Genomic DNA, 14,810 nt, shown 5'->3' with positions numbered 1-14,810 from the left:
TAATTTTAACATAATCAGCCTTTACTCCCTAAATTTGGCTAGTTTATATGTAAATTTATTTTATTTCAATGCAGAAAGTCTATTTGGTTATTATTTGGTCAATATGTTTACCAAATTTTTTTTATAATTTTTTTAATTAATATTTAAACTATAATGAAGGAGTAGACATACTTTTATGTCTTCCGTTTGACGTCAATTTGAAATCAACCGTAAAGATATCTATTGCAGACTTCCTCGAGTTAAATCTGTCATTTCGGCTTTTATTTTTTGTTTGGTCGTAAGGGAGTCAATTGTAATTTCAGCACCCTTGGTGGTTATGTTTCTCGAAAATCGAATATAGAGTCTATGATTTCATTTAAATGTAAATAAAGGTACAAAAAATGCAATTGTCCCTAAATTTTAGTTATAGAATTTTAGCTTTAACCAAAAACAAAGTAGAATAGAACATATATAGCTTTGAATTCATCTTGCATAATATAATTCAAAACAGCTAACAAAAAATATTTTACTTAATTATGGAAATTAGAGACTAATCACAAAATTCTCATTCCTACGCATGGTCATTCACCTAATTTGTTTTTTTTTGTATAAAAACCAGTCACCTAGTGAATCTGTATAATGTAGGAAATAGTGAATTAACAATTGAAAATTTTTCATGCTTTGAAATTTCGAAATATACAAAATGCACTTGTTCAAAAAATTACATATGAAACGTGTAATAAAGACATCATTTTCGGTGATACAGATTGAGAAGAAATGACTATCGTACAATGAAGAGGAAAAGCTAATCAGTCATCAAGTACATGTGATACTCGATTCCTTCTTTAACGTTTTCGTTTTTTTTTTGGGGCAAAACTTTAACGTCTATAATTCCTAAATTTCATGCCCAATTTTTCATCTTTAACTTTCTGTTACATCTTTTTCATATAAAATTATTTTAGATTGTTGCGTAGTCTCATACTCGAAATGTTCGTATAAATATTTTAACTGACGTGTGTATATCTAGTTTTTTGGACAACCAATATATGATCAAATGTATTGTTATATCCAGTGTAAAATAAATAGGATTTCCATATTTTCGCCCAGTAATTAATTTTAGTAAATGGTGTTTTGTAATTTGATTCAAAGCAATAATCAAGGATTTTCAAACTTTAATTTTCTACTAATTAAAAGAGTTAGTAAATTTATTGACTTTATCTTAAACACGTAGCATTGTAATCTTTAAAGGTATTTTTTGTTAACCCTAACTCTTCGCAAATCTAAAATTCGCTTTTCCGAAAAGCTCGAAATGACAAAGATTCGATACGTTTATTACATTGTGGAGTAAAACGGTTTCTTCCTCGGATCTTGGGTGTCACGTTCATTTATTATTTTATATATATTTATAATATTGATCGATCTTGTAAATACTAGTTAAGATATTATCGAAAATGGTAATTCTTGTTTTTTAAATAATGTATGTATTTTCTATATATCAAATTTAAACATAGTTGTCAAAAAAAAATAATAATAATAATAAACATAATAATTTAAGATTTCAAAATAAGAATCTAACAGTCACAATGAACACACCAGAATATGTTCTATTAAAGAATTTAACCTATAGTCCTATAGGCTTTATTATATAGAAGTACAAAAAATGATTCAACTTGCAATATACTAAATATTTGTTGTAATACATTAATTCTAAAATTGAAACAGAAATTTGTTGTAATACTAATCATTTGGAATCTTGAATAATCCATAAACCATCTAGAAGGATCTAACTCCAGTTTTGTAAAAAGATAGTACAGATGACTTAAAACAAGAAACATCAAGCAAGTTTTGGCAACCAAAAAGAAAAGTGAAAAGCTACTATATTTTTATTCTTCAAGTAATATAATAAATACTATAAATACTCGAGGTCTCATTCTCATTATCACACATCACCTTCTCTTTTACTCTTATCCAACTCTTTGCAATTTCTCAGTCATCTCAAATGGCGCAACTCTCTTCCTCGGTGAATCCAATGCCCATGCTGAAAGATGAGCTCGACATCGTGATCCCAACGATCCGTAACCTGGACTTCTTGGAGATGTGGAGGCCATTCTTTGAGCAATACCATCTGATCATCATTCAGGATGGTGATCCTTTACAGACCATCAAGGTTCCAAAAGGGTTCGACTATGAGCTGTACAACAGGAACGATATCAATCGTATCTTGGGTCAGAAGGCATCTTGCATTTCCTTCAAGGACTCTGTTTGCCGCTGCTTCGGTTACTTGGTCTCCAAGAAGAAGTATATCTATACCATTGATGATGATTGCTTCGTACGTAGCTTTCTCTCTCTCCCTCTATCTATCACATGTTTGAGTAGCATCATCGGTTTACTTTCAAACTAGATAAATGGGTTTTGTTTGTAAATTAGGGTTTTTTTTTTGGGGGCAATATGTTGCAGGTTGCGAACGATTCATCGGGGAATGATATCAATGTGATTGAGCAACATATGATGAACCTCTTAACTCCATCAACCCCACACTTCTTCAACACACTTTATGATCCATACGCAAGTGGTGCGGATTTTGTTCGTGGATACCCTTTTAGTATGCGCGAAGGTGCTTTAACTGTGATCTCCCATGGCCTTTGGCTCAACATGCCTGACTATGATGCTCCCACTCAGCTTGTGAAGCCACTTGAGAGGAATTCCAGGTAAACAGACAACTAATTTGCTTTTCTTCCCTTTTCTATGAACTTAAACATCACTAAGTTACTCTTTTTTTTATCTATGCAGGTACGTTGATGCTGTTATGACCATACCCAAAGGAACTCTTTTCCCCATGTGTGGTATGAACCTCGCTTTTGACCGTGAGCTCATTGGCCCGGCTATGTACTTTGGACTTATGGGACATGGGCAACCAATTGGAGGTTATGACGACATGTGGGCTGGTTGGTGTGTCAAGGTACGTAGGTGAATTCTACTTAATTTATCATAGTTTGGCTCTCATAAAATTTTTGCTTTAACGAAAAGAAGTCATATATAGTCTCTTGTGCATTAATTGGTTACTTTTTCATCTTCATACATTTGTCTACTAATCTAATCTAAACTTTGTAAATGAAGAGATGTATGTATATATTTCGTACAGTAATCTTTTCTAATGTTTTGGACAATGGACAATGTAGGTGATATGTGACCATATGGGGTGGGGAGTGAAGACGGGTCTGCCTTACGTATGGCACAGCAAAGCCAGCTGCAACCGATTCGAGAATCTGGAGAAGGAATACAATGGAATATTCTGGCAGGAAGAGGGGATACCTTTCTTTCAGTCAGTTGCTCTACCCAATGAATGCACTTCGGTGCAGCAATGCTACCTCGAGCTGGCTAAGCAAGTGAAGGAGAAACTTGGAAAGGTGGATCCTTACTTCATCAAGCTTGCAGATGGAATGATCACTTGGACTGAAGGTTGGGAAGAGCTCAACACTCCAATGGCAACCGAAAACTGAAGCACTAAACGAGGGCGTGGTAAGTAAAAGAGAAGACGTGAATGTTAAAAGAAAAACCCAAAGATCAAGTAAAACTGAAGCAGAGCAGTAAGGTTGGTATGATCACATGTGTAACCCTCTATATGCTTCTCATAATAATAAAGTTAAAGAAAAATGGTGTAATATGTTCTTTAAGTTATGTGTGTTGCCTTTACCGGCTTATAGGTCTGCTATAAATAATGATGTAAAACATGCTGCTGATGTTATGTAATGCAAAATTATAAACTATCTTCTTTCTTCTTTTTATATATATTACTATTTACTTATTTAGAGACAATTAACTAATAGTGATGAATATTTCTTATATTGCATGCCTTATTTGTAAACAACAAAGATGCATGCTCAAACAAATTTCAAATAAATATTTATAAATAATGCAAACAAAGAACTTGACTAGTGTATATCTGTAGAAAGACTGATATGAATAAATAGATAAAACTCTATAAAGTTCCATAGCTAAGTGAGTTTGTTTAGTGGTTTTCGTAACTCGTAAGTAGCACGTACAGAGTCCGACATATACGTATCAACCCAAACCAACACTCTAAGCAGTCCATAAAACAATTATGAAGTTAACTTTGTTCAGATAACCCCACACCAATTCCTTTCATGAGATACGAATGATAACTAACTTTTAATAAGTTGTGACACGAACTTTTCCAAACTTACCCAATTATTTTATATTATTAATCATGCATTTATATCACTCATAGCTAGCAATGTAACAAGTCACAATGCAAGAGAGAGAGCAAAATTTCTTAAATCCTAACCAGAACATCATGAGATAAAGCTTTTGTTTTTGCTTTTTAACCAAGTCTGCGATTCCAACAACCATCCGATGTCGTCCCTACGCTGTTTCGTTCATTCTCTTCTGTTTCCTTAGAGATAACCTCTTGATTATCTCCGTTACGACCTTCTTGGCCATCATTGATCTGAATAATTGCTCCGGTTGTTGATGAATGGGACTCTGGTTGAGCAGAAGCTCCTCCTTCATTAGAGTTTTCCATGGAAGAGACAACCTCTGGGCCTTGAGGGGACCGGTCTAGGGACGGCTTCTGGATAAGAGAGAGACGACAAAGAGGGCAAGTTGTATGTGATGTGAGCCATATATCAATACATTCCATGTGAAAAGTGTGCCCACATGATGGCATTTGTTGGAGCTTCTCATTTGCTTGGTAGTCCCCAAGACACACTGAACATCTGTTTTTCAAGTCAAAGTCAATCAAACCAGGTGATTTATAATCATACTTTCTTATGTTTTGGCTCTTCAATAAAGAAAGAAAACAAACAAATACAAAAGCAGCTATACACATATTATGAGGCCAATATAATTATCTAAGAATAAAAGATTCTTTCAAATCACACAAGCACATTCTCCAGAGAAGTTATACAAACCACAAACTCATATGACTTTTCTAAATCACTTAATCATGAGAAAACCAAAATTGCACCAATTGTAACGGTTTCAATGCAATCTTATACGCAAGAAACATTATCCACTTACCAATCACACCATACATTATTTGGAAAAATCTAATTTATTACGCAAAGCAAAATTATCATTTCTCTTTTTTTTTTTCCATCTCTCGCTTAATTAGGTTTTTTAATTCATACTGACGCAACATTGTTTTAAGCTTTTCAATCACCAAAAAGTTACATTTATGAGATCAGCCTTAAAAAAGATCAGAATCAAGAAAATAAGACACTCACTGTGAATCTTTGACAGAGAAGCTCTCCTTGTAAATAACAACGGGAAGCATCTCTCTCACATCTTTGCTCAGTCCTGATTCAGCCTGTTCACATATATATTTGAAACAACAAACAAATCAATACAGAACCAAAACCCATCAGAATGAATCAAGAACCACAAAAATCTTTAAGAGTCATACAGTTGAGAGATTGTTGTTGGGGGGAACGAAGGCACGACCACGCATTCCAAGAGAAGACCAATCCACACTGGCGGCGCTGTTACGACGGAGGTAAACGAAGTAAAGCACGAAGAGGACGATGAATGTGAAACAAATGGGAATAGAGAAGATGAAAGCTTGGTACGTTTTCATTTTCTCAGCTCCGTTCGAGTTCGATGGTATGTAAGTTCCTGGAATTGGGTTTGGGTTTGGGTCGCTGTATGACATCGCCGACACTGTTCTGCTCCACACACCAAGACAAAAAAGAAAAGAAAAGGACAAGACTTATTTCACTTTCTGTCTTTGGGTTTGGTTCATTCTGAGGGGGAAGCAATGGTGGTGATAAGATGAGAAAGAGAGAGGTGGGGAGAAGTATTCAGGTGTTGTTATTTGTAAAAGACAACTATATGTGTGGCCTATTTATTTATTTTGAGAGAACATGTCACAACAAAAAGATAATTATAATAATTATCTAGTAAAATTACAGATTAGGATAGGTACAAAATATGAGATATACGTCTATAAAAGTATTAGGAAATACTATTCTTAAATTTGAATAATTAAAAGTGGTGATTTAATGTTGATTTTTTTCTAGAAAAACAAGTTTAACATGTGTAGAAAAATTGAAACCGTTTTAGGTTGTTGAAAATCTGAGTCATACTCATATTTAAGTAGATTTTTTTTAATTCACCAATTACAACTCAGACGAGTATTTGACTCTGCTGAAGAACAATTGACACATGTTCGGTTGTTTTTGTTTTTAGCTTTTTTGAAAACTAGTAATATTTTATTTTCTTTGACTATATCTGATGCTAAAATTATTTTCTTTGCTAATTAAAGGTTTTTTTAATGATTTAGCTGGAAATAGCTAAGATGTTTGAAATAAATAATAATTTTATAGAAACTTCACTTTTTCTTAAAATATAAAAAAATAATAATTTGTGTCTTCCAAATAAAATATCAGATAATTATATATTTTTAAAATTTTCAAAAAATTAAAATTTTCAAAACATCTTTTATATTTTTCTAGTTTTTTCTTTCAAAAACATCTATTATAAGCTTTAAACCTAAGTGGTAAATCGATGTTACTAATATAAATACATATTTAGACTTATGTTGGTAATTCTAACATACAAATTTTATTACATTTATAAATAAATATTTTCTAAGATATCAAATGGTTAATGGTGCTAGAATATAAAATATACACATTAAATTTTATCATTTTAAGATAAGAATTGACAAAATTCAATATTAAAAAGTTCAAACAAAAAAAATCAAAAATTAAAAAGACTTCCTGAGTAGTTTTAGGGTACTACTGATCGATGCTCCAAATTTTTTTTGTCGTGACATACTTATATAAATAGTAATATAAACATCTTAAATATAATGTCCACACGTGAATTTCGACATGAATAAAGAGAAATATTTACGTTATTAACTGCAAAAATGCATGATATGTATTTTACCATTCCCACCGTTATGCTAATTTGGATATTTGAGTCTATTTTAAAATAAAAACACTTAGTAGTTTTAGTTATATATTGTTGTTACAAATTTGTTCTTATCATAACTTACTCTATATAAATAATAATTTATACATCTCAAATATAACGTCTGGACGTGACTTTTGGAGTAGATCTCAAGAAATAATTCCATTACTAATTGTGACAAATGCATCACTACTTGTTAAGGGTTTTACTATTTCCAACGAACAAGTCCAGTTAAAATGAAAACACATATTAGTTTTAAGTTAGGGATTGATGTTTTATTTTTATTTTTACCATGGCTCATTTCATAGAAATAATAATTTAAATATCTCAAACACAACGTCCGAGTGTGAGTTTCAGAGTAAAACTCGAGAAATAATTACGGTATTAAGTGCAAAGTTTACTATTAATTGATAAATTATTTTACCATTTCCAACAAACACGTGAATCCATTGTTATGCTAATTTGGTACATTCATGCCCATTTTAAAATAAAAAGTTATTAGTTTTAGGTTAGTGATTAATTCTAATCTTTTTTCTTGTCATGACTTAATTTATATAAATAATAACTCAAACATCTCAAATATAACGTTCAAGCGTGAATTTCGTTGTAAATCCCAAAATGGTTAATTTTCCGTTTCTTAAATTTTTACTTGTTAAATATTTCTACTATTTTCAACGAACACACGCTTTATATAACCCAAATCCATTGTTATGCTAATTTGGCATATATCCAAGTCTAGTTTAAAATGAAAACACATATTAGTTTTAGGTTAGTAATCGATGCTTCAAAAATTTTCTTATGGCAAACTCATTTTATATAAATAATAATTTAAATATCTAAACTTTAACGTCCGCTTGTGAGTTTCATGGTAAATCTAGAGAAATAATTACGCTATTAACTGCAAAATTTGCTTCATTAGTTGATAATTATTTTACCATTTCTAACAAACAAGTGTTTTATATAACTCAATTCTATTGTTATGAAATTTGGCATATCCATGCCCATTTTAAAATAAAAAATTATTAATTTTAAGTTAGTGATCCATATCTTGTTGCAACTCATTTTATATAAATAATAATTTAAATATCTAAAATATAACTTCCGATTGTGACTTTCAGAGTCAATCTAGAGAGATAATTACGATATTAGCTGCAAAATTTGCATCATTAATTGATAATTATTTTTCCATTAACAACAAACAAGTGCTTTATATGACTCAAATCCATTGTTATGCTAATTTGGCATATCTATGCCCATTTTAAAACGAAAACTTATTAGTTTTAGGTTAGTGATCAATTCTAAATTTTTTCTTGTCGCGACTTAATATATATAAATAATAATTGAAATATCTCAAATATAACCTTTGATCTTTAATTTCTGCGCAAATCCCAAAATAGTTAATTTTCTGTTATTTGAATTATTAGTTGATAATTATTTTACCATTTCCAGCGAACACATGCTTTATATAAACCCCAATCAATTGTTATGCTAATTTGGCATATATCCAAGTCCAGTTTAAAATGAAAACACTTATTAGTTTTAGGTTAGCGAATGATATTCAATTTTTTTATCTTAACTCATTTTCTATAAATAATAATTTAAATATCTAAAATATAACGTAGGAGTGTGAGTTTCAGAGTAAATCTCGAGAAGTAATTATGCTATTAGCTGCAAATTAGTAATTATGCTATTAGCTGCAAAATTTGCATCATTAGTTGATAAATATTTTATCATTTCCAACAAACAAGTGCTTTATATAACTCAAATCCATTGTTATGCTAATTTGGCATATCCATGCCCATTTTAAAATGAAAATTTATTAGTTTTAGGTTAGTGATCAATTCCAAATTTTTTTCTTGTCGTGACTTAGTTTATATAAATAATAATTCAAACATATCAAATATAACGTCCGTGCGTGAATTTGGCGTAAATCCCGAAATAGTTAATTTTCCGTTATTTGAATTATTACTTGTTAGTATTTAATCATTTCCAACGAACACCTGCTATACATAATCCAAATATATTGTTATGCTAATTTGGAATATCCTGGTGACTTTGCATGCTACCTACTTTTGTAAAACCATTAACTTTGTTAGTTTTGCCAGGTTTGTTGACTATAATATAGTCTTGTACAAGCTTGTTGATGTGTGTAGCATAGCATGATGCGTAAATGAGTGAATGAAACAAAAACGGTATCAAATTAACGCTTGTTCTCTTTTCAAATCTCTGAAACAACCATATAAGTATTTAGATAATATATATATTATATATATATATATATATATGAATATACAAGACCACAATAATTCGTAAAGGCTGATGTGAGCCAGACTAGGATGAACCGGATTGCACTATATGGTGTTTACTGTTTAGTATGATAATGCCACCAACATCTCAAGAAAAGCCATACGTAGACTCATCCGAAGTTATAATACTTTAATGACAATATGATTCATTCTATAAACAAAAATATAGAGAATATTCAGATATGGATGATGAACACATCAGCTTTGATCACTCCCACGGACGCGGAGATTCGCAGATTTGCCTTCTCGCTCTGCTTTTAAGTTTTGTCAACGCTTCCCTGTACCTTGTTGGTACGAACGAAGAGACACTTTATTTCAGATTCTCTTTTTGACATCGTCATTGTCAACTTCTAAAGTCAATGCTTTTTTGTTATAAGTTAGGTTCTCTCTCCAAATTGATATATATATATATATATATATATCCAACTTAGAAAACGTTCTCTAGAGGATCATTTTAACCTCAAAGTTAGATACTTTTTTTTTCCCATCACAATTAATGAGGCCAATTGCAGAGAAACTCAAAGTAGCATTTCGTTTTTTTTTTCTTTTTTTTTTTTTTAAATTTGGTTTGGATTCGGTTAGATTTGATATTAGTTTGGTTCGGTTCCAATTTGATAAGAGAATACTAAACCAACTTCATTGTTACTTATTTAGTAGTTGATATAAAATTAGTAATAAAGAGATGCAAATCTTATTTTAATCATCTAAATCTTTTTGTTATTTTGGTGATTAGAAAACTCCTAAATCTATGTAGGACTAGTGGGTACTAAATTTATAAGTATAAACCAAATTATCATTACGAATTTACTAATAGATTTCATGAGCTGCTGAGCATCCGATGGAGTTGGAAGTGCAGGAATAGCTCCTTTCTGAGTTGTACACACAGCTCCACATGCATTTGCAAAGGCAAGAGCTTCCTTCAGCTTCCCTTCATCCTGCAATATTCATATTTACTCAAATCACCCAAAAACTCAAATATTCTTGGTTTTAGCCTGTTTTCTCATATCTAAAACCTCAAAACGTCATCAAAATATCTGTAGTTAAACGTGTAAGGAATTACAGTATATATAGTCCTTTACAGTAGGGTTTTGATTATACTAATTACACATGTTTCCTTATTAGATATATGTACTCTCTATAAAACGTACATCGAGTATGGAACCGTCTTTTCCCAATGAGACAAGAAATGAACCAACAAAAGAATCACCAGCTCCAGTTGTATCAACTGCTTTCACAGCGTATCCAGGCACTCTCCCTTTGAATTTCTGCAATTTCGCCAGTCTTTAGATCACTCTAACAAGGAATAATCATATCAAATCTGATTCCTTTTAATTAGTTACCTTTGTGTAGTATCTGCAACCTTTCTCTCCATCAGTTACGATAAGCAGCTTAAGCTTATCATGCATGAGAGACAAAACAACATCATCCTTCTCTGCATCTCCACGGGTGAGAAATGTCACCTCATCATCACTTACCTAAACACACCAAACTCAACACTAAGATCACCAAAACAGAACACATCATTTACAGCAAAACAAACATATATATACACCTTGATAATATCAGCCTCATTTCAAATACTCTTGATGCCTTCAATTGCAGCTTCAGTGGAAGGCCAAAGAGGTAACCGAACATTCGGGTCATAAGAGAGCAAAACTCCAGCATCCTTTGCGGTTTTCATAGCAGCCATGTGAGCGGTTCTACATGGCTCAGAGATCAAACTAATAGAACCATAGTGGAAAATCTTGGCTTTCTTGATAAGATCCTTGTTGAGTTCAGATTCTTTCAAGAGCATATCTTGTTAGAGATAGAATCCCAAAACCAGAAGTACTATCAAAACCCCTTTATTATAATAGTAGAGAAACAGAACAATAACGTAACTAGAGTAAAACTCCCCAAAGAGAACTAAGTTATCTTCCCTCGGCCTAACCCGATCGAAACCTCCAAAGCTCTCAATTGCTTGGATGAGTCTTACAACCTAGACTTCATCTCTATATATAATCAATGGTAAAGTAAAACCCTAAGAGAAAAGGAAAGAAGAAAAATAGAAATAATCCTAAATAGCTAAATAAAAATATTCCTAACATATCCGCACTCGGGTTCCTGTAAAACATGAACTCTCTCTCACCATCTTTTTTTCAATGTCACAAAGGTCAATGCGGTTCTTGCATTGGTGTCAAAGCAAACACCTTCGCTGTTCACACCGTTCTTTTTCAATATGTTAACCAACATATGTCCAAACTCATCATCACCAAACTGAAAAAAAAAGACAGAATACCACACATCACTCTACAGGCTGCTGACATAGATTCTAAGTAACATAAGAAAAGATACAAACCTTGCCGATGAAAGCAGATTTGCCACCGAGTTTGGTGATGGCACACGCAACATTAGCCGGAGCACCACCAGGGGGCTTTGAAAAAACCTGTGGATTCAGCTATACACCAGAAGTGTCAGGGACAAAGTCGATAAGCATTTCACCAAAGGAAACAATCCATGGAGTAGCCATCTTTTGTGGAAAAACAAATGAAAGCTATAACTAAAAGAAAACATCTGTTTATAAAGCTGAAGAAGGACTGTGCAACAGAAAGGCATGTAAAGTAAAGAACAAAACCCCTAATTTGTAGTACAACTCAGTCCAATCTTTTGACTGTGAAAACCAAAACCCTTTAATTCATGTTAAATCGAGTAAAGAACAATGAAACATCAATTAAATCTTGGTTTGACCAAATTATCTGTTACAGAGGTTTTTTATATTCTCAGAGTATGGAACTGAAAATATAATTAACAAATCTTATGAAATGTGACTAATCATTAGTTCAATGATTAAACTTGATTTATTAAAATAGTAAAAGTAAAAAGGGTACAAAACAAAAGAGCATTAAACGAATAGATAATTAAGGTTGATAAAAAGACATGCTCATCGCTTACACCTTTTTTGGTTTGGACCAAATCGCTTACACCTTTTAGATCAACGTCTTGGCCTTTTAATTATCCCTTCTCTGTCTGAGTCATCTGTATCTGTGCCTGAACTATATGTATCCCCAAATGGAGCAGGGAATGACTTGAGCAGTTCTAAATCGTTAACATTAGGATCCTCAACGTGGTTTACAAAGGTGCGTACGCTACAAGGTTTCTTAAACTCTTCACCAAAACCATGGATTTCAACACGTCGGAGAGTGTTCCTCTCGGGATTGAAGTAGAAGACATAAAAGGGTTGTCCACATGTATACTTGCGCATCGAAAACACTATTTCACCCGAAGCGGTCGATCCAGCGAAGGAAACTTGGTGACGGAAGAATTTATCATCGGTCCAAGTGTAGGCATGTTTCGACCATTCCTGTTTCTCTACATCCTCTAAAACCCACAAACGCAACTCATTAGTGACACCAACGTCGACCTCACCCTCCCAATAAGTGTACACATCACCCTCGAAATGAAGAATCTCATGAATGTCGACATCATCCGCCCAGTAAATCATAGCTAATTTGCCCTTGTAGTTTATCAACTGACAAATCCTTTCTACGTAAATAAAGGTGAATATTTCAGACCGAACATCAAAACAAACTATCACATAATCAGCCGGAACATTATGGGATTTGTTCACGTGACTATAACCAGACAAGTCACCACCTAAGTAATACAAAACACCATCGATGCATACCCCATCACTCTTAATATCATGTCGTAAGGGACATTTTATCTTTCTCCACCTCATATCTCCATCTCTAAGTGTAAGAATTATATGATGACCAGGACCACATGGGTAAGCCATAAACAATGCCTTGTATTGCTTGCCAACCGGATCAAACCCGAAAAAGCTATACGCCTTTCTGTAACTATACCGTTTAGGTAAGATTGCGTACCGTCCAGTGTTGGGGTTACATATCACAGGTCTACCTTGGTATCGACAACCATGGAAATAGATCAAGCCAGAGGCGTAGCCACATGAAAAATATTTTAGGTTAGATAATGATTGATCGTTAAATTGTCTGGAGAGAACTTCACATGATATTCGGCTGCTGGTACAAAAGCCGACGACGGTTTCTCATATGAATTCTGAAACTGAGGCAACGAGAAGAACCTCCACACATTGATGCCCATCTCTTCGTGTTCATTGCCGTTTTCTGCGATGGCGAATAAGAGGCGCGGCTTAAACAAGGAATTGGTGAGGAACAACTCCTTGAAAGATGGACTACCTACAATTGATGCCAAGTGCTTCGACAAGCAACGAAACCTCGCAACTGACTTTAGAGGCAATCTCGACAGTATCTGCAGGATGAGATTACTCGATAAGGCAGATGATGAACTCATGATTACCTATCTAACGAAGACCTAGAGAAACCAGTTAATGAAAGACCTAGAGAATCGTAGCTATATATATACTAATTAAAGAGACCTAAATGTATATATGATTTAGTCGGTTAAGACAAACAAAAACGGGCTACTTTAACGTCCAAGTGGGCCGCAAGCGTCAGTCATCGTTTCTTGGGGTTTTAATAAACCCATTGATCCCACAATTTTTATACATACTGCAAAAATATGATTCCGAAGGCAAAAAAAAAGGAAGAAGAAAGAAACGTGTGACTTTCATTCCATGGCAACTTTAGGCTTGAGACAGATTCGGGACGAAAAATATGATTCCTTTTGGTAAAAGCTGAATTATAGATCCCATTCGTATCATATTTTATAGTTGTAATAGTTTTTGATATTTGCTTTGACAACCGTTGTTTGATCCTCACACGCAGACAGAGTATACAAAACCATGTTCTTGAGACCAAAATATTAGACACAACTTGAAAATTGATGAACCAAATATTGTGGGCTGTTCAATCCAATCTATAAAATGAATCTCATGAAATTTGGATGGAAACTAAAAATTGGAGAAGAAAATGTGAATCTTGATATGATTCACATTATGTATATAAAAATTCGCATAGAACTCTTATGTTTAAGAGGAGATTATGTAGAGTAGTTTATTGATCCGACTCGATTTCATGAAAAGTTCATCTGAACGGTTTGCGCATGGACTTTACTTTGGTTTGGGTTGGGATAAAATGATCACCTCTAGCAGAAACACTAGTATGCAATTCATTATGAGATTAAAGACGACCGCAATACAAGAACAAAGCCATACAATATGGACTTCATGCTTATGTATGGACTGTCGAGTTTAGAGGTTTACATGTAACCACCAATAATTTTGGTTACTGACATTTCTGAAAGAGTTTACAAACAAGAGTGTGAGGATTTGACAATGCAAGTGTGTATACTCTATACATTAGTCTACGCAGCTTGATGTTACAATTTAAGGGCTTCGTATTGATAAAAACAACAGTGAGGTTTCTAACTCTTGTTGAATTTAAGCATCTCTTGGCTTTGGGTTCAGCTCTGTCTCCATACTTGTAGGTAGCTTTGGGGTTGACGAAGCTGCGCCAAACTTGCGGACCAGTATTTTAAAACATGGCAGCAACACAACGTATAGCGAAATGAAGAAAAATGGAGTTGCTACGAGCCACCCTAGTAACTGCAATACCAATAAGTACCATAGGAGTTAAATAAACAACATATCTTTCAGATATGACAACA

General features: G+C 33.3%; 3 protein-coding genes and 2 pseudogenes across 3 annotated transcripts in view; 1 reads left to right on the top strand and 4 right to left on the bottom strand.

Annotated features, from left to right (window-relative positions):
* On the top strand, window positions 1,926-3,757 carry LOC104707309 (UDP-arabinopyranose mutase 3). The gene is made up of 4 exons (XM_010423635.2): window positions 1,926-2,308; window positions 2,437-2,687; window positions 2,770-2,938; window positions 3,159-3,757. Exons 1-4 carry the CDS (start codon window positions 1,979-1,981, stop codon window positions 3,477-3,479), a joined length of 1,071 nt encoding a protein of 356 aa, XP_010421937.1. The 5' UTR covers window positions 1,926-1,978; the 3' UTR covers window positions 3,480-3,757.
* On the bottom strand, window positions 4,181-5,816 carry LOC104707308 (RING-H2 finger protein ATL7-like). The gene is made up of 3 exons (XM_010423634.1): window positions 5,405-5,816; window positions 5,226-5,308; window positions 4,181-4,715 (listed from the first exon to the last, which is right to left on the bottom strand). The coding sequence occupies exons 1-3, from the start codon at window positions 5,648-5,650 to the stop codon at window positions 4,322-4,324; spliced, it is 723 nt and encodes a 240-aa protein (XP_010421936.1). The 5' UTR covers window positions 5,651-5,816; the 3' UTR covers window positions 4,181-4,321.
* Window positions 9,968-11,730, bottom strand: LOC104709602 (annotated as a pseudogene).
* Window positions 12,193-13,535, bottom strand: LOC104709601 (annotated as a pseudogene).
* The window catches only part of LOC104707303, an 8,503-nt gene continuing 7,982 nt past the window's right edge, over window positions 14,290-14,810 (bottom strand). The window contains exon 5 of the mRNA XM_010423630.1: window positions 14,290-14,748. Within this exon, the coding sequence (XP_010421932.1) occupies window positions 14,584-14,748 (165 nt within the window). The 3' untranslated portion in view covers window positions 14,290-14,583. The remainder of the gene's footprint in view (window positions 14,749-14,810) is intronic.

Source organism: Camelina sativa, chromosome 8 (assembly GCF_000633955.1).
Source record: "Camelina sativa cultivar DH55 chromosome 8, Cs, whole genome shotgun sequence".
NCBI classification, from domain to species: domain Eukaryota; kingdom Viridiplantae; phylum Streptophyta; class Magnoliopsida; order Brassicales; family Brassicaceae; genus Camelina; species Camelina sativa.
Note: the sequence above shows the minus strand (reverse complement) of the source record. Positions and strands in the feature narration are given on the sequence as shown.

What these genes read in the sequence shown, in the direction of transcription:
- LOC104707309 (XM_010423635.2), top strand. Translation starts at nt 1,979, where the DNA reads ATGGCGCAACTCTCTTCCTCGGTGAATCCAATGCCCATGCTGAAAGAT. An exon ending in CCACTTGAGAGGAATTCCAG is followed by an intron (nt 2,688 to 2,769) that starts GTAAACAGACAA and finishes TTATCTATGCAG; the next exon opens with GTACGTTGATGCTGTTATGA. An exon ending in GGGCTGGTTGGTGTGTCAAG is followed by an intron (nt 2,939 to 3,158) that starts GTACGTAGGTGA and finishes TGGACAATGTAG; the next exon opens with GTGATATGTGACCATATGGG.
- LOC104707308 (XM_010423634.1), bottom strand. Translation starts at nt 5,650, where the DNA reads ATGTCATACAGCGACCCAAACCCAAACCCAATTCCAGGAACTTACATA. An exon ending in CCAACAACAATCTCTCAACT is followed by an intron (nt 5,309 to 5,404) that starts GTATGACTCTTA and finishes ATATGTGAACAG; the next exon opens with GCTGAATCAGGACTGAGCAA. An exon ending in TTCTCTGTCAAAGATTCACA is followed by an intron (nt 4,716 to 5,225) that starts GTGAGTGTCTTA and finishes CTTGAAAAACAG; the next exon opens with ATGTTCAGTGTGTCTTGGGG.